At 52.9% G+C, this 22,452-nt stretch overlaps 7 protein-coding genes across 7 annotated transcripts; 3 read left to right on the top strand and 4 right to left on the bottom strand.

Annotated features, from left to right (window-relative positions):
• The first annotated feature begins 226 nt into the window (after positions 1-226).
• On the top strand, positions 227-1,704 carry TrAtP1_004625 (uncharacterized protein). Its single transcript, XM_014084095.2, has 4 exons — positions 227-668; positions 749-764; positions 877-930; positions 1,083-1,704. The coding sequence occupies exons 1-4, from the start codon at positions 512-514 to the stop codon at positions 1,585-1,587; spliced, it is 732 nt and encodes a 243-aa protein (XP_013939570.2). The 5' UTR covers positions 227-511; the 3' UTR covers positions 1,588-1,704.
• TrAtP1_004624 (uncharacterized protein) lies at positions 1,705-5,308 on the bottom strand. Its single transcript, XM_066112379.1, has 2 exons — positions 3,729-5,308; positions 1,705-3,659 (listed from the first exon to the last, which is right to left on the bottom strand). The coding sequence occupies exons 1-2, from the start codon at positions 3,955-3,957 to the stop codon at positions 1,930-1,932; spliced, it is 1,959 nt and encodes a 652-aa protein (XP_065968463.1). The 5' UTR covers positions 3,958-5,308; the 3' UTR covers positions 1,705-1,929.
• A 75-nt stretch (positions 5,309-5,383) lies between these two features.
• Positions 5,384-7,099, bottom strand: TrAtP1_004623 (uncharacterized protein). Its single transcript, XM_014084093.2, has 4 exons — positions 6,579-7,099; positions 6,428-6,524; positions 6,230-6,354; positions 5,384-6,160 (listed from the first exon to the last, which is right to left on the bottom strand). The coding sequence occupies exons 1-4, from the start codon at positions 6,582-6,584 to the stop codon at positions 5,606-5,608; spliced, it is 783 nt and encodes a 260-aa protein (XP_013939568.2). The 5' UTR covers positions 6,585-7,099; the 3' UTR covers positions 5,384-5,605.
• Positions 7,100-7,279: 180 nt separating this feature from the next.
• Positions 7,280-13,101, top strand: TrAtP1_004622 (uncharacterized protein). The gene is made up of 3 exons (XM_014083507.2): positions 7,280-7,752; positions 7,832-11,978; positions 12,038-13,101. Exons 1-3 carry the CDS (start codon positions 7,376-7,378, stop codon positions 12,938-12,940), a joined length of 5,427 nt encoding a protein of 1,808 aa, XP_013938982.1. The 5' UTR covers positions 7,280-7,375; the 3' UTR covers positions 12,941-13,101.
• A 435-nt stretch (positions 13,102-13,536) lies between these two features.
• TrAtP1_004621 (uncharacterized protein) lies at positions 13,537-15,460 on the top strand (the record flags this gene model as incomplete). Its single annotated transcript, XM_014084092.2, has 5 exons — positions 13,537-13,822; positions 13,974-14,109; positions 14,187-14,508; positions 14,575-14,786; positions 14,926-15,460. 5 exons carry the CDS (start codon positions 13,537-13,539, stop codon positions 15,458-15,460), a joined length of 1,491 nt encoding a protein of 496 aa, XP_013939567.2.
• A 360-nt stretch (positions 15,461-15,820) lies between these two features.
• Positions 15,821-18,278, bottom strand: TrAtP1_004620 (uncharacterized protein; the record flags this gene model as incomplete). The annotated part of the gene is made up of 5 exons (XM_066112378.1): positions 15,821-16,485; positions 16,568-16,833; positions 16,912-17,097; positions 17,170-17,892; positions 18,181-18,278. 5 exons carry the CDS (start codon positions 18,276-18,278, stop codon positions 15,821-15,823), a joined length of 1,938 nt encoding a protein of 645 aa, XP_065968462.1.
• Positions 18,279-19,182: 904 nt separating this feature from the next.
• Positions 19,183-21,711, bottom strand: TrAtP1_004619 (uncharacterized protein). Its single transcript, XM_014084090.2, has 2 exons — positions 21,017-21,711; positions 19,183-20,948 (listed from the first exon to the last, which is right to left on the bottom strand). Exons 1-2 carry the CDS (start codon positions 21,339-21,341, stop codon positions 19,426-19,428), a joined length of 1,848 nt encoding a protein of 615 aa, XP_013939565.1. The 5' UTR covers positions 21,342-21,711; the 3' UTR covers positions 19,183-19,425.
• Between the last annotated feature and the right edge of the window lie 741 nt (positions 21,712-22,452).

Genomic DNA, 22,452 nt, shown 5'->3' with positions numbered 1-22,452 from the left:
ATAACATGCATCCCTCTCCCTTGCTATCCATCATATACATGACAGTTTCATAATGCAAATCAACACTCGCATCGTCATAATCCAGCCAACCAGATTTACAGTTCCCGCATCGGCCCTCATTTTCCTACCCGCACTCCATGGGGGCGCGGAATTCCCGAAAAAGATCCGCAGGATGAATCTCAAATCATTGTCCATCAAATTTTAAAGTCCAACGAATGAGCGGCAAGTCAGCCAAGCCGGAGCGGGAAGGTGGAAGCGGAGCAAAAGAGAGAAATTCCATTTTCATTGATACTTTAAAAAGATAGGCATTTATTTATATATACCGCTGCGTCCATCCTTGTCCCAGAGCTTCTTTAGTTCTCTTTAGCCACATGCCGCTATAAATCGCCAGACCCCGCCATCAGATCCCCAAACCCGGTCATCGGCATTTCAATCAAGAGATTCCATCCTTCTCACAAGCTCTTCTTTTCTTCTTCTTCCTCTTCTTAAATTTGACTTGATTCAACTCTTTATGCAACGGCCGTTTCTTCTCTTCCGGTGTCGGCCCTTTATCCCGCCTCTCTCATCCCAGCCAAGCTCCAGATTCTCTCGTCCTCTCTACCGCTCTCTTTCACATTCCACTCCTCCCATCACATCCAAAATGGCTGCTGCTACAGAAATGCGGTTCAGTAAGTTTAATAGCTACAGCTCATTCCCTTGCCATTTATGCCCAATTCCTACAATTGAGAGACTGACCTCTTTGTGATAGAGAATCCCGCCATCTTGTAAGTTGATCCGCTCTCATCTCGCCCTCACAAATGCGACAGCAGCCGGACGACGGGAAGCGAAACCCGCGAAATCAATAACAACGGGCTGACAACCAATTGAAAAAAACAGCGTCTGCGATATGCAGGAAAAGTTCCGCAACGCCATCTACGAATTTGATAGCATGTGAGTAGTAGTGGGCTTGGAGCCACAACCCGTTGGCTGAGCCGAGGTACCCTCCAACGTTCCTTGTGCCAAATCCTCAACACCAAAATTCAACATCACCACCACCCAACGCAGCCTCACTTCTCCATTCTTGCTGACAAAACAAAATACAGCGTCACCACCACCGTCAAGCTCCTCACCTACGCCCAGAACCTCTCCATCCCTGTCTACGCAACTACCCAAACATCCGCTAAGCTGGGCGCCACCGTCCCCGCCATCGCCGACATGCTGGGCGTCTCCGAAGTCCACGACAAGACAAAGTTCTCCATGGTCGTCCCCTCCATCGCCGCCAGCCTCGCGCCCGGCTCGCGCATCGCCCTCGTCGGCATCGAGACGCACATTTGCATCACGCAGACGGCGCTGGACCTGCGCGACGCCGGCCACTTCCCATATGTCATCGCCGACGGCGTGAGCTCGTGCAACAAGGGCGAGGTGGGCATTGCGCTGGACCGGCTGCGGAGCGAGCCCGGCATTGCCGTCACGTCGAGCGAGAGCTGGATGTACGAGTGCTTGGGCGATGCGTCACATCCCCTGTTCAAGGGGCTGTTTACCGTGGTCAAGGGCAAGCTGAGCGAGACAAGCAAGGTGTTGAGTGTGCTGCCGCCGTCCAAGATTTGAATTGGGGACATGATTGCTTTAATGGGCGGGGGGAGAGTCAACTTGTATCACATGTTCTACTTTATTCACTCGGGTGGCTTCATTGTTTTGGGAGCATTTAATAAAAAGTATTTTACAGACCTAACAAATGATGTTGGGGCATTCTACTTTTTCAATTCCTACCTAGCTATGACAGTAGACAAGACAGACGGCTACAGACCTGAGTCAGAGCAGCCATTGTATAGCTTGCACCTGTCATGGCTGTATCGCCTAAAGATCCATCCCATGCTGCTGCTGCTGCTGCTGTTGAGAATCAATTACCCCTTGTTTATTCCTTAAAAACTTGGCGCAACTCCAGGCGCTTTACTCTGCCGCAGTCGTCGTCTTGGTAGACTTTGCTGTTCCCGGTGGTGTCATCCACGAAAAGGCTGACGCTACTCCGACAGGATTATTCGCCGACCTTGGCAACGACACCGAACCCGAAGCCGCCCGACCACCAGAAGCCGAGTTGGGCTTTGCCGCCTCGTGGCCCTTGCCTTCGCTCGTCGTCGCTGGCTTTTTGGTCTCCCATTTAATGCCACCGTTGGCTGCTACTGTGGTGGTGCTTTCGCCGCTCATGCTAACCTGGCTCTTGCGCCGACCAAGCTCAGACTTGGATGGGATGGGAGGCTCGTACGACGCTCCTGTGCGCGCAGAAGACGAGCTGGACTTTGGGGCTTTGAGGATCTTCATGGCACGCCCTCGAGGCGCGGGCTGGTATCCGCTCAATGGTCCAGTCTCGCGCTGATCTGTTCCGTTGCCATTGGGATTGCGCCAGGAGCCCCAGATGCCTCCTGACGGTTCTCGCCGCGAAGCTTCAGACGCACTTGATCCATCTCTTGTCCGACGCTCAGAGCCACTGGCATCTCTTGTAGATTTTTCCGTTTCCTCTTCATAATCGGGGACACTATTCGCTCGAACACGGCCCGAGGGCTCGGAATGTGACGTCGCGGGTGACGCCTGGCTTCTTGTCTCGCTGCTTCCCAGCTCTTTAGTCGCTGCTGTGGTGGATGTAGGGGTAGCTGTGGCCGTAGCTGTGGTTGTCGTTGGCGTTGGTGCTATTTTTTCCTCACTGTCGGTCCTATTGCTCTCCCCAAAGACGAACGGTGCAGCATTGGCATTCAGCTTTGGTCGTTCCGGCGCAGCAATGCTGGTAGTTATGTGACGGAATACTTCCTCGTCTTCAGGGCGAATGAAGGGAACCCGCAGTCGATCTCGCTCGTTACTGTAGAGTACCATCGTATTCTGAGAGAAGAGGACGTCGGCTGCATGCGCTCTCAGGGCATCGCTGCCAATGAATATGCGAACCGCTTTTGATTTGGCTGCATCGCCACCACTGCCACCACAGATTTCAAAACAAACCGACATCGAGGGCACTGATCCCGCGGCCGAATCTGACCGGCTGCTGTGGCGCGTAATGACAGCTTCTGCAAGGTACACATCCAATCTAGCTTTATAAGCTCCACTGGCGTCGCGGTGGAATTCGCTCAGCAAGTCTAGCTCTTTGACAAGCGAATATTCAATTGTAGACTTTTGCGACCCGGTACAAATATCCGCGTAGAGCAGCGTCCCGTGGGCATAGTCTGTAGTCAACCAGCAGCGGACAATGGATGGAACAGTCCCTAGGACATAGACAGAGGCTGGAAGCCCAGGCATATCAAAGGAAGAGTCGTCATCATCTTCATCGCCAGTGGCAAAGTTGGTGTCGAGGCCGATGCTGCTAGCTCGGCCTGACGCTACAGAATGGTGAGAATGCACCGAGTGCCCTGCCGAGCTATGCCTGCCGTCTGACTTGTGTGACAGTGACCGTTCCATCATGAAACCGGTGCCCGGACGGACTTGGCCAAAGTCTCCTGAGTGACGATTGTTTTGGGCGGCCCAGCTTGATCCATGCAAAGCGCTTTCATCAAATCGGACGCTGTTTGCTCGCGAAGCTGCGCCGCCGCGGCGAACCGGCTCCTCTTCCGCAGGGCCTAAATGCAGAGAGCCAAGCAACTGCTCGCCCTGTTCATCCAAGTCGTCAAAGACATCATTTTGGGGAATTTGGACTGGGCCTGAAGAACATTTAGTATTGGAAGCATCAGGTTTTCGACTCGATGCGGAACGAGGGCAATGCAGCTCACCATGCTGTGGCGTTCCAGCCAGGACTCCCGGAAATGGTGAATTCCATACCGACTTTATGGCGGAATCGTCTGCTTGACGCTTCTCTAGCCTCAGAATCCGTTCTGAGTAGTTGGCCTGGGCATACTGGACCTGCTTCAGCTCCATTTGCAGGTTATACAGCTCTTCCCGAGAAACGCCGAAGCGGGATTCCATGTCTGAAGATATCTCAAAGGCGGGATGCCGGAACATGTGAAGCCAGGGATAAAGAAGGGTTGATTAGTTCGATGCGTTGGGAGAAATGACAGTGCGATATTAAATAAGTTGCAGAAAAAGAGAAATATTAAGCATAGGTATTAACGCAGAGAAACAGCAGTCAGGTTTCAGCCAGGGCTGCACAACGTTGGAGCCACAGAGAAAATGACGATTAAAAAAAGGAGATGCCAAAGTGTTGCGGATCCGGGCGTTCACTTGGGGGAGTATGATGCGGCGTAACGCTCGTCCAGGTTTTCGATCACTCAGAGTATTAATGGCAGTTCACAATCCCATCCCCAACCACATCTCCTTGCCCTGGACCCGCAGGTCACTCAGCCGATAACGCAGAGCTTGCGTTATGGCTTGCAGAAACCCAATATTCAGATTTTTCAGATTTGTGATACGTCGAGAGAGATGGGGGGTCTTCAAGTAGCGGCGAAGTCGCGTGGTAGATACTGTGTCGGCACGGACTCAAAGCGGCACCAAGATTGTGGGTTAGCCACGCAGATGAAGACTCGTATGTGAGAGTGTTTGTCTATAGGGCAGGCGGTTTACACGCTGTTTATATGCTGTGATTCCGTGGCTTGGATAGACCAGTGGCCAGACGTAGGCGTGCAAAAAGAGGTACGTAGGTTATCGGTGTGTTGTTGGTGTGAAGCAGTTCGGAAGTGCCTTATTTGTAAGACGCAAGTGCTTCTTTCGGAGGAAGAGTCGCGGTGACTGCGTGTCTTGTAATAGGAAGCTGACAGCTCGATTCCGTATACGGTAGAAGTAACAGCACTGTTGGGAGTGTGTCGAGAACGCGAGCTGGAGAACGAGTCGGCGGCCGGTTTGCAGAGAGTGCTGGGGAGAGAGATGGCGTTGAAAAGGCCGACTTTGGGTGGAGGAGTCGAACGATGAAGGACGAAGAGAAAACGGAGGCTGAAGAAGCGGGAAGCGGCCGCCAGTTATTGATCGGTGGGCCCGTGCAAGTGCGACGTCGACGCGCAAACAAGGCGAGGCGAGGCGAGGCAAGGCAAGGCAGAGAGAGACGTGCGAGTAGAATCAACAAGCAGTTTCAGGTCTAAGGGCTGTGTGATGATGCGAGGTTGGCCGATCGCCACAATCCAGGATTCCAGCCCGCCTCGAGCTGAGTGGTTGCGCTGGGCGCGTTCCCCACCAGTGCCAATCACAGGCCGTGGACGCCTCTGAAGACCGCTGGGGTCAGCGCTACAGGCAGGCAATACAGCAGGGCGTCATCGCGGCAGGCATTGAGGGCTAGCAGAGAGCAGGGCAGCGCGCTGTAATACAGCGCCTAGGCCTGTTATCCCAGCTGGAAGGATGGACTGATGGATTGCAGCTTTCATCCCTTCCCCGCAGACAGGGCTGTATGTTCCAGTTTGCATCCATGTTACCAGGGCGATGATGCTGCTTTCAAATCTTGCATCCATCAGCTGATTACAGGGACTATCGGATGCCTCTCCTGACTAGATCTTCGCTGCCATAAGCCGATACTGCCTGATACCTGTATCCATTACGTTTAACTAGGCTGATCTATCCGCCGTAACATGTCGGGGCGCTTTCTATCTGGTCTATATGTATATGCGCATGCGCCTCACGAAGCAGCCCGTCTTACTCAAGGGGAATGGGCGTTACTTTTGGCAGATCAACCTTGGGGGGGAGTAACAACCCTCCAATCCGGAATGATATAGTCCGTCCTGTCATCAGGCTTGATATCTTGCCCAATATGCGCCTTGATCTCGTCGAAAAACACCCTGTATCCCTGTCCGCCCATGTGAAGTCCATCCGGAAGAAGCTTGTCCAGCCCTCCTTGCTTCCCATTCTCGGGCGATCCTAGCCAAGGCCCTCCAGGTTGATAGTCCTCTGGAGTCATGGAAATAGCTTCGCCCATGATTGCTTGCCAGAGATCAATTAGAACTACTCCCGGATTCTCGCGAGCCACCTCCCGAGCCTTCTCCGAATATGAGGCAGATATGGCCGAGGACCGAATCGCTGCTGGGTGGCCGTAAGCCACATCGACCTCCTGGAGCTTAATCTCATCGACTGGGGGAGGAGTCACCAGCAGGATCTTGGGGTTGTGAGCCCGTATGTGAGGATGGTTAATAATCTTGCTGAGGTTATCCTTATATGTCTCAATAGGAACATGCTGCGATGTGGCGGCCCCAGGGATAACGGCGTCATTTGCTCCCAAGAGAATCAGCTGGAAACAATTCCGCCGAGTCAGTATACACAAATTACCATGCAAACGCCAAAGGTACTCTGTACTAACCAAATACTCAATCTTTGGCGATGAGGCGGACGGTTCCGCGAAAATCTCAGGCAAGTACTTGAGAACATTTGTCGTGTTCCACCCCGCAAAGCCGCGATTAACCACGTCAAATCGCCTTATAAGCCCTGCAAAACGTCTTTTTAGAATTTCTGTCAAGACGTTTTATTTTGATCAAAGTAGATCATTTTGGCGACTTACGAGTTTGAAGGGCCGACTGGAATGAGAAGCCGCTCAAAGTATGAGCTGCAAACTCAAACAGGGAATCCCCCAGAAGAACAACCTGAGGATACGGCTTCTATACTGAGTGAGCCTTTTTGCAGAGTAAGCCTCTAATTGTATTCCAACTTACAGCCATTTTGTGCTCTTTCAGACGTCTCTTTTGGAAAGTTGTATTTCGTGAATGTGGTAGCAGTGGTGTGGAAATGGGGGACTTGAACGACACTACATGTAGAGCACCGGATGCTGGTCTTCCGAGTTCGGTATTGCAAAGATGTCGCTGCCCACGATCTTCTCCCCACTTCCGGTCGGAATTTACGCCGAATGGTTCGCCGTGCTTTTGAGCTAGTCTGGGGAACTTCCTAGGCTTATTGGCTGAGGTCTCGTGCAGTGAAACGTTTTTTCATCTGAAGTTCCTCAGTTGTTCGGACGAAAAGGGACCTGTTCTAGAAATTGCGAGTTCGACTAAAGACAAGAATCGCTGTTTATATTAGACGCCGCAACATACGTCATATTATCTTACGCCCCATACAAGTATCAGTTGATAGGCTAATTGTATGAAACATGTCAAACATATACTAAATGATTATTTAAGGAACGTATTAGAGAAACACAAGGTGCTGATAGATATAGCAACATGCTATGAGAGCGAATACCAGAGCACCAAGATAGAGAGATGTCTCGAGTTAGCACAGGTACTAAGCCTCTGAGACCAAAGTGACAGCGATCACGTGACTGGCCAAAATAGATTGTCTCGCCGCCCCACAGACTAGCGCCACATTATCGATAAGAAACAACTAGCAAATCTCAACCGATCTGGAAAAAAAAGTTCACAGTAGGCTTCAAGGCGCCATAGTGAACATAGCCGCGTTCCTGAATTCTTCTACATCAAACCCATTTTTTCGACCTGGAGCCTCACCTCTCGACATAATGGCGACCTCGCTTGCTGCGCAGCTGGCGCAGGTTGCCGCAAACTCGAAATCGAGTTTGGATATCAAAGCGCAAAGGGCTTCCCACTCGAAATCTCTGATCTGGGAACCCCGAGTCGCAGCGGCTCAGAGCTATCAGACTCTGTATGCGACATGCCACCAGGGCTTTGAAGAGCTTTGCCAGCTCGATGGCCGATTCGCCGTCTTTGAAGCAACCATTTTCAGCGAACAGAGCCAGAATCAGGACCGAAATCAGCTCACAATTGCGGAAAATGAGGAGCTCAACCGACACATCGAGGCGTTCCTGAGACTTGTGGGAAGCCGTTTGAGGTTGATGCCTGCGATCAAGGCTGTGGAGTGGCTGATCAGACGATTCTCGTGCGTAAAATCTTCAAACCAGAGCCCAATGCAGTCTAAAGAGTCGAACGTGGAATAACTAACTTGTCTACCCATGCAGCATTCATGTAGAAAATACGTCAATTCTGCTCATGACCTTTATACCATATCACTCCATTACCGCATTCGCGACACTCTTGTCAATCCTACCATCCAAGATTCCAAGCGAATTCCGATTCCTCGATCCGTATATCCGATCTCTCACCTCTCCTCCTCGATCAGTCTTCGTCCACCAGGCCGTCCATCACGTCGATTTCCTTACTGCCGTTTCCGAATACACCCTCGAGTCATGCCGCAAAGGATACCAGTACCCGGCTCTCATCACATTCTGGGGCGGACTTATAACCGAAGCCGTAAGCGGAATTTTAGACCGCACCAAGTCTGGTCGAGCTACGATACAGAGCGACAACAGCCAAGCGCTATTACATAGACTGGGCCCCGTCTTCGCCGAAGCGCTCGTCATGAAGAAGGTTCCCAGCCTTCAAATCGCCTCCTACATGGCCACAACTGTCTTCGTTTCCAAGGGCGATCTACATGACAATGCCGTCACAGCGTTAATGCAGCAGCTGGTTCATGGCTGGACTAGCGAGACTGTTCGGCCAGGTCTTGTATGCTTGACGATATTGGCCCAGTTCCGATCCGCGAAGCAAATGAGCAGCAAGGTCACCAAGGCTTTGATGAAGGTTCAGGATATTGGCACCCTTCTTGTCGAAATTGGCCGGGAGCGTCGCGTGGACAAGCTGGCAAACGGACTGTGCTTGGCTCTGGTTGAGAGACTAGTAAAGAAGGGCGACTCGCGCGGCCTTTCGACAATTACCACGATTTTGGGTAACCAGATACTAAAGGATAAGCAGATTTCTGTCATCTTCAAGTCTTTGCTCCTGACGGCTCACGAACTCAACGATGAAAACGACAAAGATGGCTCTCTTCGCCGTGAAGTGGGATCTACCCTGATTGCTCTATCACACACTACCGGATCAGCTGGCGATATCATTCAATCCGTCATTGAAGAGGTCAAATTCGACATTGAAGAGCTGGAAATGAAGCTGGACCTGGTATTCCGTACACGGAAGCTTCCCGAATACGCAAAAGACGGCAACGAGGCTGAGGATGCTGCTCAAGCTCAACAGGCACAGAACCCTGAAGCAGGCCTTGAAGAGTTGGCTGGCAGCTCCTCATCTCTCTCCTCATCTCTTCTACCAGAAGACGGCGAAATCTTTGGCAGCCTCAGCGACGTCTTCGTCTCCATTGTTTCCGACCAAACTGGGCGAAAGCAGGAGCTTCTTCAGCAGCTTGACCAATTCTCCAAGCTCAAGCGAGAGTCTGCGTTTAAAGACTGTACATATTTCAGCTTCTTCATTCGGATTTGGTGCGGTCTGTATCCAGCACTGGCCCGAGCTGCAGCACTGGATATGGCCAAGGACAGACTCAAGGCCGCAAGCGTGTCCGAGGTGGATATTCAGGCTCTTATTCCCTACTGCGTTGTTGCTCTCGGCGATCCTTCCAAGCGGGTGCGTCAGGCAGCGGCAGATCTAATCACAGTAGCCGCTGGACTTTACGCGCCTCCCTTTGCCAAGTCAGCAAAGGCATGGGGAGCTGATTCTCTGTATGGAAAGTCAAAGTCCAAGGACGTTGCTGCTCTAAGCATAGATGTTGCTTGCAAATTCCTCCACCTTCAGCTTTTGCCGGCGGTCGAGGAGTGTGTCATGGATGCGGATCACATTTCTGCCATTCTCAAGTCAGCCATCGAGAGCGGAAAATACCAAATCGCCCCCGACCCGTCTTTGGACAAGAAGGACCATCTATCTCAGTCTGGTAGATCAGCGCTGTTGACGTTCTTTGCTTCTCACATTGTCTCAACTCCCTTGACGCTTGTGAAGAGTAGACTGCTCAAATCACTAAACGAAATCCGCGGCGTGTCTACCGTGACGCGAACACCACTTCTCTTGCCAGCTCTGCAGTCTTGGGCTGATTTGACGGAAGCCGAGGCCACAGAGATCTGCACCTCACAGCAGCTGGATAAGACTGTTTTGGACTCTCAGTTCATTGACATCATTGTTCCCAACGATGCCACTGGACTTGAGTTTGTGTTCAAGCTACTAAAGGATGCGGATTCTACCAATGGTGAAAGACCAGGCCTCATTCGGGCAGCTTTCTCTCGGGTCAAGAAGATGTGGACCTTGATGAAGGCCGAAATGAAGTTCATGGTGGCAGAGCAATTCCTAGAACTCTCACAAGATCCAGAGGCTACCGCCGGTAACTCTGAATCCATCATCCCGGCCGAGGCTGCAGATCTTCTAAGGTCTGTGCCCTTGACGACGGATATCCTATCTTTCTTCCTGGACTCGATTCAAACTGGCACCAAGATGATTACTGAGCCTCCTCCTAATAAGCGAAGGAGAACCAGCGCTGCTGACGCCAATCGGGGTCTGAACACTCAAATTACCCCCGAGCTGAGTCGTGCGCTGCGCAAGGTTACCTTTGTTCTGCAAATCGTCGATAGCTCGGATCCTGTGTCTCACCCCGAACTTTTGGACGGCCTGTTCACGGCATTGTCCGAGCTTCAGCACTTCAGAACCGTTGTTGGCTCAGAACTGGGCTACCTACAGAATTTGATTTTGCGCAGTCTTCTGGCCATGATGCCAGCATACAAGGCAAACAAGAACCTCAAGGTAGACAGCTCTGGAGGCTATGGAGACCTGCTTGTTAGCTGCATCCAGAAGTCATCGAGCCCCGTCGTCCAGAATGCGGCTTTGCTGTTAGTCGCAAACCTGGCAACAATTGCGCCGCACCTGGTTCTACACAGCGTTATGCCCATCTTCACGTTTATGGGCACATCTGTGCTTCGTCAGAGCGACGACTATTCCGCCCACGTGGTGGCGCAGACAATCAAGGAAGTCGTGCCTCCGTTGATCGAGTCACTACGGCAAGGCCAGAAGAGCCCCGTTGCCGGCGCTTCGGATATCCTCGTCAGCTTTACGACGGCGTACGAGCATATCCCAGTCCACCGACGACACGGCCTGTTCGTGGCGCTGGTTGAGACTATGGGACCCAAGGAGTTCCTGTTTACGCTTGTAAGCATGCTGGTCGATCGATATGAGCTGAATGACGATTTGCTCCAATTTGTTCTGGATCTCCTCAACGATTTCAGTGTCGAAATTCAGCTGGAGACCTTGGTCAAGTTGCTTGACCTCACTTCAGATCTTTTCAAGCCCAAGCCTACTCTGTCTCTTGTGCTACTTGGTAGCAGTGATGAGGAGGAGGACAAGGATGTTGAGAAGATTGCTCTTCGCCAGCTTTCTGTGCTGCCAAGTCTTTTGGCAAACAGAAAGCTCAAGGCGCAGATCAGCAAGCTTGTCGATAGAGATGACATGGAGACATCAGAAGTCCGCCAACTTTACGCAACTCTGCTTGAAGATGTGCTTGTCCTGGCAGACACTGTCAAGTCGAACAAGAGCCTGCATAGCCGATGCGGAAACGCACTGGCCAACCTGCTCAATCTACTTTCAATTGGCGAGTTCATCAAAGCCGTGGAAAGCCTGCTTGATAGACCCAGCCTCGATCTGCGGCAAAAGGTCCTTCGCGCTCTGGAGCTCCGTGTGGGTTCAGAGAGCAACACAGACGCAGCGTCAAGAACAGCCCTGCTTACTTTCCTGCCACAACTCACTGCCGCAATCCGGGAGTCCAGCGATATCCGCTACAAGCACACAGCGGTTACTTGCGTCGACAAGATTGCGGAGAAATATGGCAAGAAGGATATCGAGGCCGTGGTCGCGGCCGCATCAACAATTGCAGGTGAGCACTGCCTTGGCCAAGACGAGAAGCAGCTTCGTATCATGGCTCTGTTGTGCCTCACGTCTCTCGTCGACGTGTTGCAAGACGCAATTGTGCCGGTACTTCCCATTGCTATTCCTCAGGCCATTGTCTATCTCAACCTGAGCCTACAAGAGGATTCACAAGACTTGGAACTTCATTCGGCTGGTTACGGGTTCATTAGTGCTTTGGCTGAGCATCTGCCCTTTATGCTTTCCACTTATGTCGGCCAAATCCTGGAGGTTTCCAACAAGTCGGCAAATGCTAACCTTGATGCTGACTCCAACGAAGCTCGTGAGAGCTGTCTCGAATTCCTTGCCAAGAAGCTTGAGGCCAAGGACATGTTTACTAGCTTGGATCTTAACTGGGAGAGTGCAAGATCCAACGGTTTTTCGGTAAGAAAATTGTTCATTAGATTTTTAAAGAAAGGAGAGACTAACATGAATAATTATAGGCCATGTCCGAATACGTCAAGACGCTGGGAATGGCCATCGACAAGCATTCCAAGTCTGCCATTACTAAGAACGTCGGAGTCTTATCCAGTATCCTGCTAAAGGCCTTTGACCTGCGACGACTGATTATTGCTGATGGCGAGACTGGCGACGCGACTTTGGCTCGTCTCACTCAGCTAGAGAATTCGGTGAATGAAAAGGTTCTGAAGATGATTTACAAGCTCAACGACGCCACCTTCCGGCCTGTGTTTGTGCAACTCATTGAGTGGTCAAGCACAGGCCTCAAAGGGGACAGCGTTGGGCTGTCGAGCAGACGCTACAGTGTGTACGGATTCCTGCAGTCATTCTTTGATAATCTCAAGTCGATCGTGACCAACTACGCCACGTACGTCTTGGAGGATGCCGTTAAGATTCTCAGCGCCGTCGACCCCAAGGCCAGCAGTGAGCGGCAGCTTTGGAACCGTGTGCTCAACACACTGGCCAAGTGCTTTGAGCATGACCAGGATGACTTTTGGCAGGCGCCAGCACACTTTGGAGCAATTGCTCCTGTGCTGATGGAGCAGTATACCCACGCAGCGATTGTCGACGTCAACGAAGCCCTGATCCCTACCACAGTCGAGCTTGCGGCAGCGGCAGACTCTCAGGCGCACCAGAAGGAGCTGAACTCTGCGCTGCTCAAGCACCTCCGATCAGAAAAGGCGGCGGTGCGACTGGCGGCTGTCAAATGCGAGCAGGCGCTGACGGATCGGTTGGGCGAGGAGTGGCTCGCGATGCTTCACGAGATGCTGCCTCGGATTAGCGAGCTGCAGGAGGATGATGACGAGGTGGTTGAGAGAGAGACGCACAGATGGATTGTCAAGATTGAGGGCGTGCTTGGCGAAAGCTTGGATTCCATGTTGCAGTAAACATGGAAATTTTGAGAGATGTAATAATGTCTTGATTGGCTGAGGAAAAGAGAGAGGAGGAAGGAAAAGGTCATTATGAGTTTATACGGTGTTGTGGCTTAATTGTATAAAATGGTAGATTTAAAAGTCGGTATTTGACGCAATATACAGGACATATTTGTATAAAATGAGATGTGCTAGAAATGAGATTACCTTGTTGAAGAGTTGAGAGACTTTTTATGAGACGGCAGACATGTATTCGGTGCACTGTGATTAGCAATGAGTAGAGGTTTGACTCACAAGTAGAGATGCTCTGAAAGATGTATTTTTATCATATAAAAAATGATTAGCCTTGTGCGGTTTGGAATTTCTATTTCACAATTGATTGACTTATTTGATGGTTAGTGAGATGCCCTGATATGACGCCATGAGAATTCATGGAGCTGATATGGGTCCGATCATAGCCGCGTCCCGGGTATCAAACTTGCGCCTTTGCGCCTCACCAAACCTCTACAATTTTTACATGAGCACCATCGTCTCACACAAATAAAATCGCACCCTTTCATTCTTGTCAATTTCCACATCTCACAACATCAAACGAGATGGAAACACCCAAAATGGACAAGACGAAAGTAAACTACGGCGTATACCTCGTCACAGACTCGACGCCCGCCATCCTGGGCAACAAAGACCTCACCAGCGTCGTCGAGGCGGCCGTGCGAGGCGGCGCGACGATTGTGCAGTATCGCGACAAGCACAGCGACCGGGAGGCGGCGGTGAGGACGGCGAGGGCGCTGCTGGCGGTGACGAGGCGGCATGGCGTGCCGTTGCTGGTGAATGACCGCGTGGATGTGGCGGTTGAGGTTGGCTGCGAGGGGGTGCATATTGGGCAGGACGACATGGGTGAGTTTTAGGGGTAGTATATTGAGTTTGTTGTTGTTGTTGAGTTGTTGAGACTCGAATCTGTTCTGTGTTGTTGTGTCTTGTTTGGTTGATATAAAGACGGAGTTGTGACGCAACAGAACAGTACAACAGCTGACAAGACGAGACACAGCATACGAAGAAGCCCGCAAGCTGCTCGGCCCCGACAAAATCATTGGCGTCACGGCCAGCTCCATCCAAGAAGCCCTCAAGGCATGCGAGGCCGGCGCCGACTATCTCGGCCTGGGCACTGTCTACGCCACGCAAACGTGAGTCTCACACACACCGACACAAACACACACACACACATATATATATTCAAAGCATTGACATGGCATATCCGCAGCAAAAAAGACACAAAGTCCATCATTGGTACCGCCGGCATCCGCTCCATCCTGCAGGCCCTCTCCGCCGCCGGCCACGCCGCCATCCCCACCGTCTGCATCGGCGGCATCAACAGCTCCAACGCCACGGCCGTGCTGGTCGAGTCCAGCGCCGCGCCGGCAAAGAGCCTCGACGGCATCGCCGTGGTCAGCGCGCTGGTCGCGGCCGAGGATCCCGCGGCGGCGGCGAGGGTGCTGCTGACGAATGTGGCCATGGGGAGGGTTCCGGACGTTGTCAAGGCGGTGGCGGCTGCGACGCCGCTGTCGCATAACATGACGAATTTGGTGCGGTTTTTTTTTTTTTCAGAGTGGTTGACTCTTTGAATGATGGCTGATGTTTGATGTTTCAAGGTCGTGCAAAACTTTGCTGCCAATGTTGCGCTTGCTGTTGGGGCCAGTCCCATCATGGCAAACTACGCCGAAGAGGCTGCTGATCTGGCCAAGCTGGGAGGCGCTCTGGTCATCAACATGGGAACTGTGACGCCGGAAGGGCTGAAGAACCATGTTCAAGCGTTGCAGGCGTATAATGCTGCTGGAGGGCCTGTTGTGTATGATCCCGTTGGGTAAGGCCATCCTCCCCCCCTTTTCGTCTCCTCTCAGCCCCCTTTTTTTTCTTCACATTTACACAGACATTTCAGTTTTACATATGATCATGCCCCGTTTATAAAAAAGTTGTATCCTGATACTAATAATACCTTCCAGCGCCGGCGCAACCGCCATCCGCCGCAACGCCGTCAAGACGCTCCTCTCCTCCGGCCACTTCACCGTCATCAAAGGCAACGAGCGCGAAATCCAGACCGTCTACGGCTCCTCCGTCTCCCAGCGCGGCGTCGACTCCTCTTCCTCCTTGACTATCCCGCAGCGTGCCACTCTCGCCCGGGCCCTCGCCCGCCGCACCGGCGCCGTCGTCATCCTCACCGGCAAGACGGACATTGTCAGCGACGCATCTCGCACGTTGCGCGTAGACAACGGGCACGAGTTCCTCAGCCAGGTCACGGGCACGGGGTGCACGCTGGGGACGACGGTGAGCGCCATGGTTGCCGCGTTTCGGAGCGACGTGCTGGTTGCGGCGCTGGCAGGGCTGGTGCTGTTTGAGATTGCGGCCGAGAGGGCGGCGGTGAGGGACGATGTTCGCGGGCCGGGCACGTTTGTGCCGGCGTTTATAGATGAGTTGAGTGCGGTGAGGAAGGAGACTGCTGGGGGGGAACGTTGCGTGGTTGGCAAAGGCCAGGATTGAGGCTCTGGAGGTAGTTGAGGAGGAGAGTGCGTGATCTCTATGAAAGCGTTTGAAAAAACAAAACAAAAGGAAGCATAATGATCTAGAAGTTTTCACAAAAAGGTGAATTGGGAGAAGAGAATGATATCATGTTGCTTATCCTTCATACCGTTCTAAACACGTACAAGAGTGCTAAACTCGACTGTTAGCTTTGACGCGCGCCATTCCCAAATATCCAGTTACCCTGTCTGAGGTTTTCCATCGATCCTTGTGAAACAAAGAAGAAGAAGAAGAAGCAAAAAAAGAAACACCATGAACCTGGTTGCTTGTACACAACCTAACCAAACTCCACGCCATATTACACTGCTCCAGCCTTGCATTTCAAAAAGAATCCATCACCATCGGCTCCCCGTTCAAGTTCCACGCCGTGTCATTCATAAAGTTCTGCCACAAATCGTCGTCCAGATCTTCCATGCCTGCCATCGCCCACCCCTGGCCACCCTCTCCTTTGTTCGCCGTTGCCAGTGTAGAAGACGGTAGAAGAGAATGACGACGGTTGACTTCACTTCCCTCCATCTCCGCCGCCACCTGTTGTATCTGCATGTTGACCAGATCTCTCCCATACATTAATAATTTATGCATCCGATCCATGGGGTCTTCCTCAGGCCAGCGGTCACTCTTTCTCCGCGCCACAATCTCGCCGACATGCTCAATTTCCTCATCGAGCATTTCCCGGATTCCTAGCTCGGAAATAATATACCGAGGATCCCAGTCGGGGATCCGGACGAGGAGGAGCTTGATGCCTGTGATGATTGCGTAGGCAAGATCCGACGCGTTGATGCCCAGGAAGCTGCGCTCTACTTGATCAATCATGTCGCAGCTTTTGACCGAGGCAACGGCGTAGAAGCGGCGCAGAGCATGGAGACAGGACCAGAGGAGGTGGATCCGGTCACTGTGCGGGAGGGAGATGGCGGCGCAGTGGGAATCGGAGATTGCCATGTCGGCGAGGAGGACTTCCGATATGGCCAGATGGCATTGGAGAGTGCCTGTGGAATAGGTTAGCCGGGCCTGCATTTTAGGGAGTAGCTCAGGGGGGGTTGGGGGGTTGGGGGGGGGGGGGGGACTTGCTGTTATCGAGAAGATGAGGCGGTAAAGACGCTCGATATGCCTCAATCTGCTCCTGAAACGTCTGAATCACCATTGTCAGGGGTAACTGCATCGGTTGCTGATCCAGCATGGCCATGGAGATGGACTGCGACAGCGTCTGTATCTTGACAAGTCTAGCTAGATATAAGTCGGAATGATACTCTCCCGGTGACGTGAGGAGGTTGCAATAGTTGTCGAGTTGTGAAGTATTCATAAAGGCATCCACCTTTTTATTCGTGTTGAAGACGCTATTTTTGAGTCAGTCAAAGTTGGAGAAAATAATTTGGCAGGTGAAGTAGACAATGGCGCTTCAACTTTTGACTTACATGGCGTTGAGATAATATGTCCCTAGGTATGCTCGTGCGTGTTCCAACTCGCCCCATTTGACCTCGTCTTTATTGCTGTTGCCACCGGCGCCGCATGAGATTCCAAAGCCGCCCGAGCTTAGACTCATGGACCTTGCGAGGAAGAGTAAGTTGGTAAGCTGTGCACTCTTTAGACAGAAATTTAGCCTGAAGATGGAATGATTAGCACATCATCGTCAAGCTCCCAACCAGGTGAGCATACAGCACCCGTCTACTTACCAGCTTATGGTCAGCAACAGTCCCTGCAACGTCTCAAGGTTCCTCGTGCTGTCCAGTACGGACATCCTCCCCAGTTCGGCCAGCACCTCCTTGCCCATGCGGTGTTGCCTCGGTCCGTCGATGAAGCAGCTAATCATCATCACCACCCTCCACAGGAACGGTCTGTGTCGACGCAGATCCGCCGCCATGAGATGCTTGGGCACAATCACAAAGGGGGCCAGGCGCGCATGGCTCGCATGGTACTGCAGCAGCAGGGTCTCGGCCTCGGCTTCTGTGGGCCATATCTCGGTCGCCGCCATAACGCAGTCGTTGCTGCCGACTTCCGAGGTCCATCCCGAGACTTCGGCGCTCTCTGACCGCGGTGACGGGAACAGGTACTCAAAGGTGACGATGCTATCGCACTTGTTTTTCTGTCGTCGTTGCTGCCGTTGCCGTTGCTGTTGCTGTTGCTGTTGCTGTTGTTGCTGCTGCTGTTGATGCTGTCCAGGGCGTTCGGTGGCTGATGGGTGGTTGCCTGATGAGACTGATATCGACGGTGAGTCCCCTGACTGCTGGCTTGATCTGGTATTTATGGCGGCAGCAGCGGCAGCCCCGTCGACAAACTGAGATGACAGCTCATCCAGCCTCTTCTCCAGCTCGGCAACGCGAGACCTCTTGGGCGGCTTCTTGGCCCGCGGCGGAGCAGGCCGCTGTGAGACACATTCTCTCTTTAACCTCTGGCATCTATAATAAACAAGCACATGAGTATAATGAGTTGAATCAAACAAACAAACAAAACAACCAATCTAGAACAAGAGGAGCAGGGCAGCTAGCCGGAAGGGGAGAAGAACATAAAAAGACATGACAAGACATGATGGATAGAACCAAAAAGTCACTGCAGCTCCGAGCCGAGGACCAGCGATATCGAACCCGCTGCCCCCACGCAACCTCCCGGGATTTCGGGCCGGAGCAACACACGCCCACGGCACGGAGCAAACCATAACAAGTAAGAAAGACATGCCAGATCCATACCTTTCACACTTGCTGTCCTTGTCCGGGCCGGGAATGCACCGGGCCTTGGCCTTTGCGCATGTCGTGCAGGCCTTGGGGCCTTTACTGGCGGGCTCCATGGCCGCGCCGGAGCGGGAGCGGGAGCTGGAGAGAGCCGTCGATGGTACAAATATGAGGCCGTCTGCAGCAGTTTTGCCCTGGTCGGATATGTATCGGAGTGGATGCTTTGTAAGGTGTGTATATATTGGTGGATTTGAATAATGGGTGTCTCTTTTTTTTTACAATTCTCCGAACGCGGACAGGCTATAAGTGAGATACGGCGAGACTGTACTCCGGTTTTGCTGGGTATCACGAGAAAGGGAAGAAAGACTGAGAGGAGAGGAGCAAGAGAAACGGAGTGAAAGGAATTAGTACACAGGATTGAGTAGGGATTCAAAATAGGCAACCAGTCACCCAATCAGCAACGCGTCACAAGAAGAAAAGGGAGAAGAATGGCAGATGGAAAGAAAAGAGAGATTCGCTCGCTGGACTCGGGATTCATTGCTGTGTAAAAGACAGTTCCGTCCCAACGAAGCCCGCGGTTTGCGAGGGTCGGAGTCAATATTGCGCCGGCTGTCCGTTTGGGAGTCTGGCGGAGAGGAGTGGAGCTGGATTGGGGACGTTGTGGCCTTCCGGAGTGTTTTTCCAGCTCCGATAGGCTCGCGTGGCGGGCTAGGCCGGATTGGGGACAGGGCCGAGATGTTTTTGGAAGACGAGCAAGGCGGCAGGATTCTGATCCCAAATCTGGAGTTGATGCATCAGGATGGCATGGAACGATGCCTGCAGAAATGGGGTGCTTGTGGGATCCATTGCAGTAGCATTTGAAGAGGATTATATGGAGGAGACTTGGCAGATGGGCACTAACAAAACTCAAATGTTAAGCTTATATGGATACAACTGCCGTGAAAGTCATGTCACACCTTGGTATTACCATATTACATCACAGTACTTTATGTCACAAAGAGAGACAGACACATTGATAAGTATAGGCGGCATCTTGTCAGACACCAAGAAAAGATTCGGTTTGTATTGATTCAAAACCCCGACTTTTTCTTTTGGCAGCTTTTAGCTGCAGTGGGTGGTTTTATACAAAAAAAAAAAAAAAGATTGCATCAAAAATAGGGCTATTTAGAAGTGAACTTGGTTTTTGCAGCTAGCTCAGACAAAAGCAAGCAAGCCGCGCGACCCAATCGCACACAGTGGTGCTTCAAGTCTCAGTCAGGCAATTTATGCCGACACGTCCATGGCGCGGCCGGCGTTGCTTGCCTCGCGGGCGAGCAGAGCCTCGGTGATGCCATTCGCGGCAACACCGGCGGCCTTGGCCTCTTGCGTGGCCTGCTCAATGTTCAGCAGCTTGTCGGTCCACAGGGGCTCGGGCTCGTTGCCCTCGACGCCGACGCCGATGAAGCCGCCCTCGGCAGCCCATTGCGATGTGCGCTTGATGTCCAGGCGGGTCCAGATCTCATCGAGGGCGCTGACAAGCTCCTCGCGGAGTTCCTTGGTGTGGCCGGGCGTGGGAGTGACGCGGAGACGCTCCTGGCCAACGGGCACGGTGGGGTAGTTGATGGCCTGGACGTAGATCTTGTAATCCTTGAGGAGCAGGTCCGACGCCTCCTTGGCCAGGGCAGCGTTGCCGACCAGGATGGGCACAATGTGGGAGGGGTTGGGGATGACGGGGATGTCGCGGGCGTTGAGCTCCTCCTTGACGGCGCGGGTGTGGAGCTGCTGCAGACGACGGTCGCCGTCATACGCCATCTGGTACTTGATGGAGGCGTTGGCTCCGGCCATGGTCGCCGGGGGCAGGGTGGAGGTGAAGATGAAGCCGGGAGCGAGCGAGCGGATCATGTCGACAAACTTGGCGCTGCCGGCAATGTAGCCGCCGACGGTGCCGTACGCCTTGGCGAGCGTGCCGGTGAAGATGTCGATGCGGTCCATGATGGTTCCGCGGGGTCTGCCGGCGGCGTGTGCCTCCCAGTCCAGATGCTCGGCAACACCAGCGCCGGATGGGCCGTACATGCCCACGGCGTGGACCTCGTCCAAAAAGGTGATGGCGCCGTACTTGTCGGCCAAGTCGCAAATCTCCTCAATGGGGCCGATGGAGCCGCACATGCTGTAGACAGACTCAAAGGCGATAATCTTGGGTACGTGCAGGGGCAGGGACGCCAGCTTGGCCTCCAGATCCGCCACGTCGTTGTGCTTGAACACAATCTTCTTTGTTCCCGAGTGGCGTATGCCCTGGATCATGGACGCGTGGTTCAAGCTGTCTGATAGGATGACGCACTCTGGCAGTTTGCTGCCGAGGGTAGCCAGCGTAGCATCGTTGGCGACGTAGCATGAGCTGAACATCAACGCAGACTCTGTGGCGTGGAGCTTGGCCAGCGTCGCCTCCAGCTCGACTGCGTGCTTGTTGTGTCCGGAAATGTTTCTCGTGCCTCCCGCGCCGGCGCCATACTCCTCCAGCGCCTTGTGCATGGTGTCGAGCACATGCTGGTTGCCGCCCATGCCGAGATAGTCGTTGGCGCACCACACGGTCACCTTGTCCTTCTTGTCGGCCATGTGCGCCACCGGGAATTCCTTGGCGAGGCGGTTGATGTTGTTGAAATAGCGGTACGACTTGTCCTTGCGCTTCTTGTCCAGCTCGGCCTGGTAAAAGTCCTCATAGGCAAACTTGCCGGCCGAGGTGAAGGCAGATGCGACAACGGGCGGCACATCCTTGCGAGGGGCCGTCGCGGTGGGCGGAGGAGGAGGAGCTGCAACCAAAGCATCAACGTTAGCAAAAGGACACACACAAGCACACGGCAATTGCAATTGCACGCACCATTCTTCCGTCCGTCCAGGATCGGGCTCTCCACGGCGCGGGCCTCCTGGTTGCGGCTCGTGTGAATCCGAGCCTTGTCCGAGCGGGACTGCGCCGAGAAGGCCCGGATGCCCGCCGCGGCGCCGTACTTGGACGACTGCACGGCCATGGCCTTGCCCATGACGGGGCAGCGGTGCGCGTACAGCTGCAGCTTGGACATGGTGCCGCCGCAGGGCGAGGCTCGCGCGCTGGGACGGGTGGCCGTCGACATGGCACGCAGCGTCGCGGGCGAGGCCGACTTGAGGAACGGGCACATGGCCTTGGACTGACGCAGGACGCTATCCATGGCGTGGGATGGGCAATCGAAGGAGGTGTTGCGCTGGAAGCAGAGATTCAATGCTGCTGACAACGAGTGGCAACAATTGAAGAGAGAGAGAGAGAGGTTGAAGAGTAAGAAGGAAAAAGAGGGTTCTTGTTCGTTGGTGGTTTATTAGTCAAGTTAGTGAGACGAGCTAAGCGGAGGAATAATAGTTCCAGCCACCAAAAAAAACTTCTGGCGAAGCCGCCCTGGTTAGCCTTGACAGGAAGGAGTTTGTTTCAACAAGAATTGTTCTCCAATTCTCAATGAACAGAAGCTGATGTTAAGCCAGAGAGTAGAAAAGGAAGAGAAGAAATAGAAAGAAAAAAAAAAGATTCGAGACAAGTGTTTCGGGGACCGCGGCTCCAGATATAGAAAACTCGGGCAAAGCTGAGACTCTCGACTCAGACGCCCGCCTTAGACGGAGTCTCCACAATTCAGTTCCCGAATCAATCCCGGCCGCGGCTTCGGAGCGGCCATGGTTCGTTTTTGCTGACTGAAGCGTATTGTCTATTCGCCCATTCGCCGGGCGCGCTACTAGGCAATTACCCGGGACCCATGCGCGGCATATCGTGTACGGCTGTCGTATGTCCAGGGAAAGCGAAAGAGAGAAAAAAAGCCATGTTCGTCGCCGATATCCGCACTGGTATAGCACGCGCAGAGTTGAGTCTCGAGAGTGGCATTTCTTGTCCAACTTTACCTGATCAGCCCTTTTGATATTATAATCACTACTACCCGCTCCCAGTAATGCTACCTGCAATACCACCCGCATACCACGTATAGAGCCTGCAGATGCGCGTACAGTCAGCCTGTCAGATCACAGTGCAGTCGTATCGATTACATGGTGCTCCTCAACTTGGGAGAGCCTGCAGATACCCGTGCAGTCAGCCCGTCAGATCACAATACAGTTGCAATTGCAACGCTCCATCTCGCTTCTGATTGGGCCGTGGTGGCTTCGATCTCAGGGCAAGGACTGGATGAGGAGACTGCTAAATTGTGCTGTGTCTGTCATCCAAACGGTAGCATGCCTGTAGTTTGCATGCGCTGCAACACAAAGTCATCAAATCAATTAAGTTGAGCATGATGCTCACAACCCCAA

The sequence above is a fragment of the Trichoderma atroviride genome, chromosome 2, assembly GCF_020647795.1.
Source record: "Trichoderma atroviride chromosome 2, complete sequence".
Classification (NCBI taxonomy): domain Eukaryota; kingdom Fungi; phylum Ascomycota; class Sordariomycetes; order Hypocreales; family Hypocreaceae; genus Trichoderma; species Trichoderma atroviride.
The sequence above is the reverse complement of the archived record's forward strand: the minus strand, read 5'-3'. Positions and strand labels throughout refer to the sequence as shown.

Coding starts and splice junctions, on each gene's coding strand:
- TrAtP1_004625 (XM_014084095.2), top strand. CDS start 512: ATGCAACGGCCGTTTCTTCTCTTCCGGTGTCGGCCCTTTATCCCGCCT. Junction 931..1,082: donor ATCTACGAATTTGATAGCAT/GTGAGTAGTAGT, acceptor AACAAAATACAG/CGTCACCACCACCGTCAAGC.
- TrAtP1_004624 (XM_066112379.1), bottom strand. CDS start 3,957: ATGTTCCGGCATCCCGCCTTTGAGATATCTTCAGACATGGAATCCCGC. Junction 3,660..3,728: donor GGCTGGAACGCCACAGCATG/GTGAGCTGCATT, acceptor AATGTTCTTCAG/GCCCAGTCCAAATTCCCCAA.
- TrAtP1_004623 (XM_014084093.2), bottom strand. Junction 6,355..6,427: donor CCAGTCGGCCCTTCAAACTC/GTAAGTCGCCAA, acceptor GACGTTTTGCAG/GGCTTATAAGGCGATTTGAC. Junction 6,161..6,229: donor CGCCAAAGATTGAGTATTTG/GTTAGTACAGAG, acceptor AATTGTTTCCAG/CTGATTCTCTTGGGAGCAAA.
- TrAtP1_004622 (XM_014083507.2), top strand. CDS start 7,376: ATGGCGACCTCGCTTGCTGCGCAGCTGGCGCAGGTTGCCGCAAACTCG. Junction 7,753..7,831: donor TGGCTGATCAGACGATTCTC/GTGCGTAAAATC, acceptor CTACCCATGCAG/CATTCATGTAGAAAATACGT. Junction 11,979..12,037: donor CAAGATCCAACGGTTTTTCG/GTAAGAAAATTG, acceptor GAATAATTATAG/GCCATGTCCGAATACGTCAA.
- TrAtP1_004619 (XM_014084090.2), bottom strand. CDS start 21,341: ATGGATAGCGTCCTGCGTCAGTCCAAGGCCATGTGCCCGTTCCTCAAG. Junction 20,949..21,016: donor CCTGGACGGACGGAAGAATG/GTGCGTGCAATT, acceptor CTTTGGTTGCAG/CTCCTCCTCCTCCGCCCACC.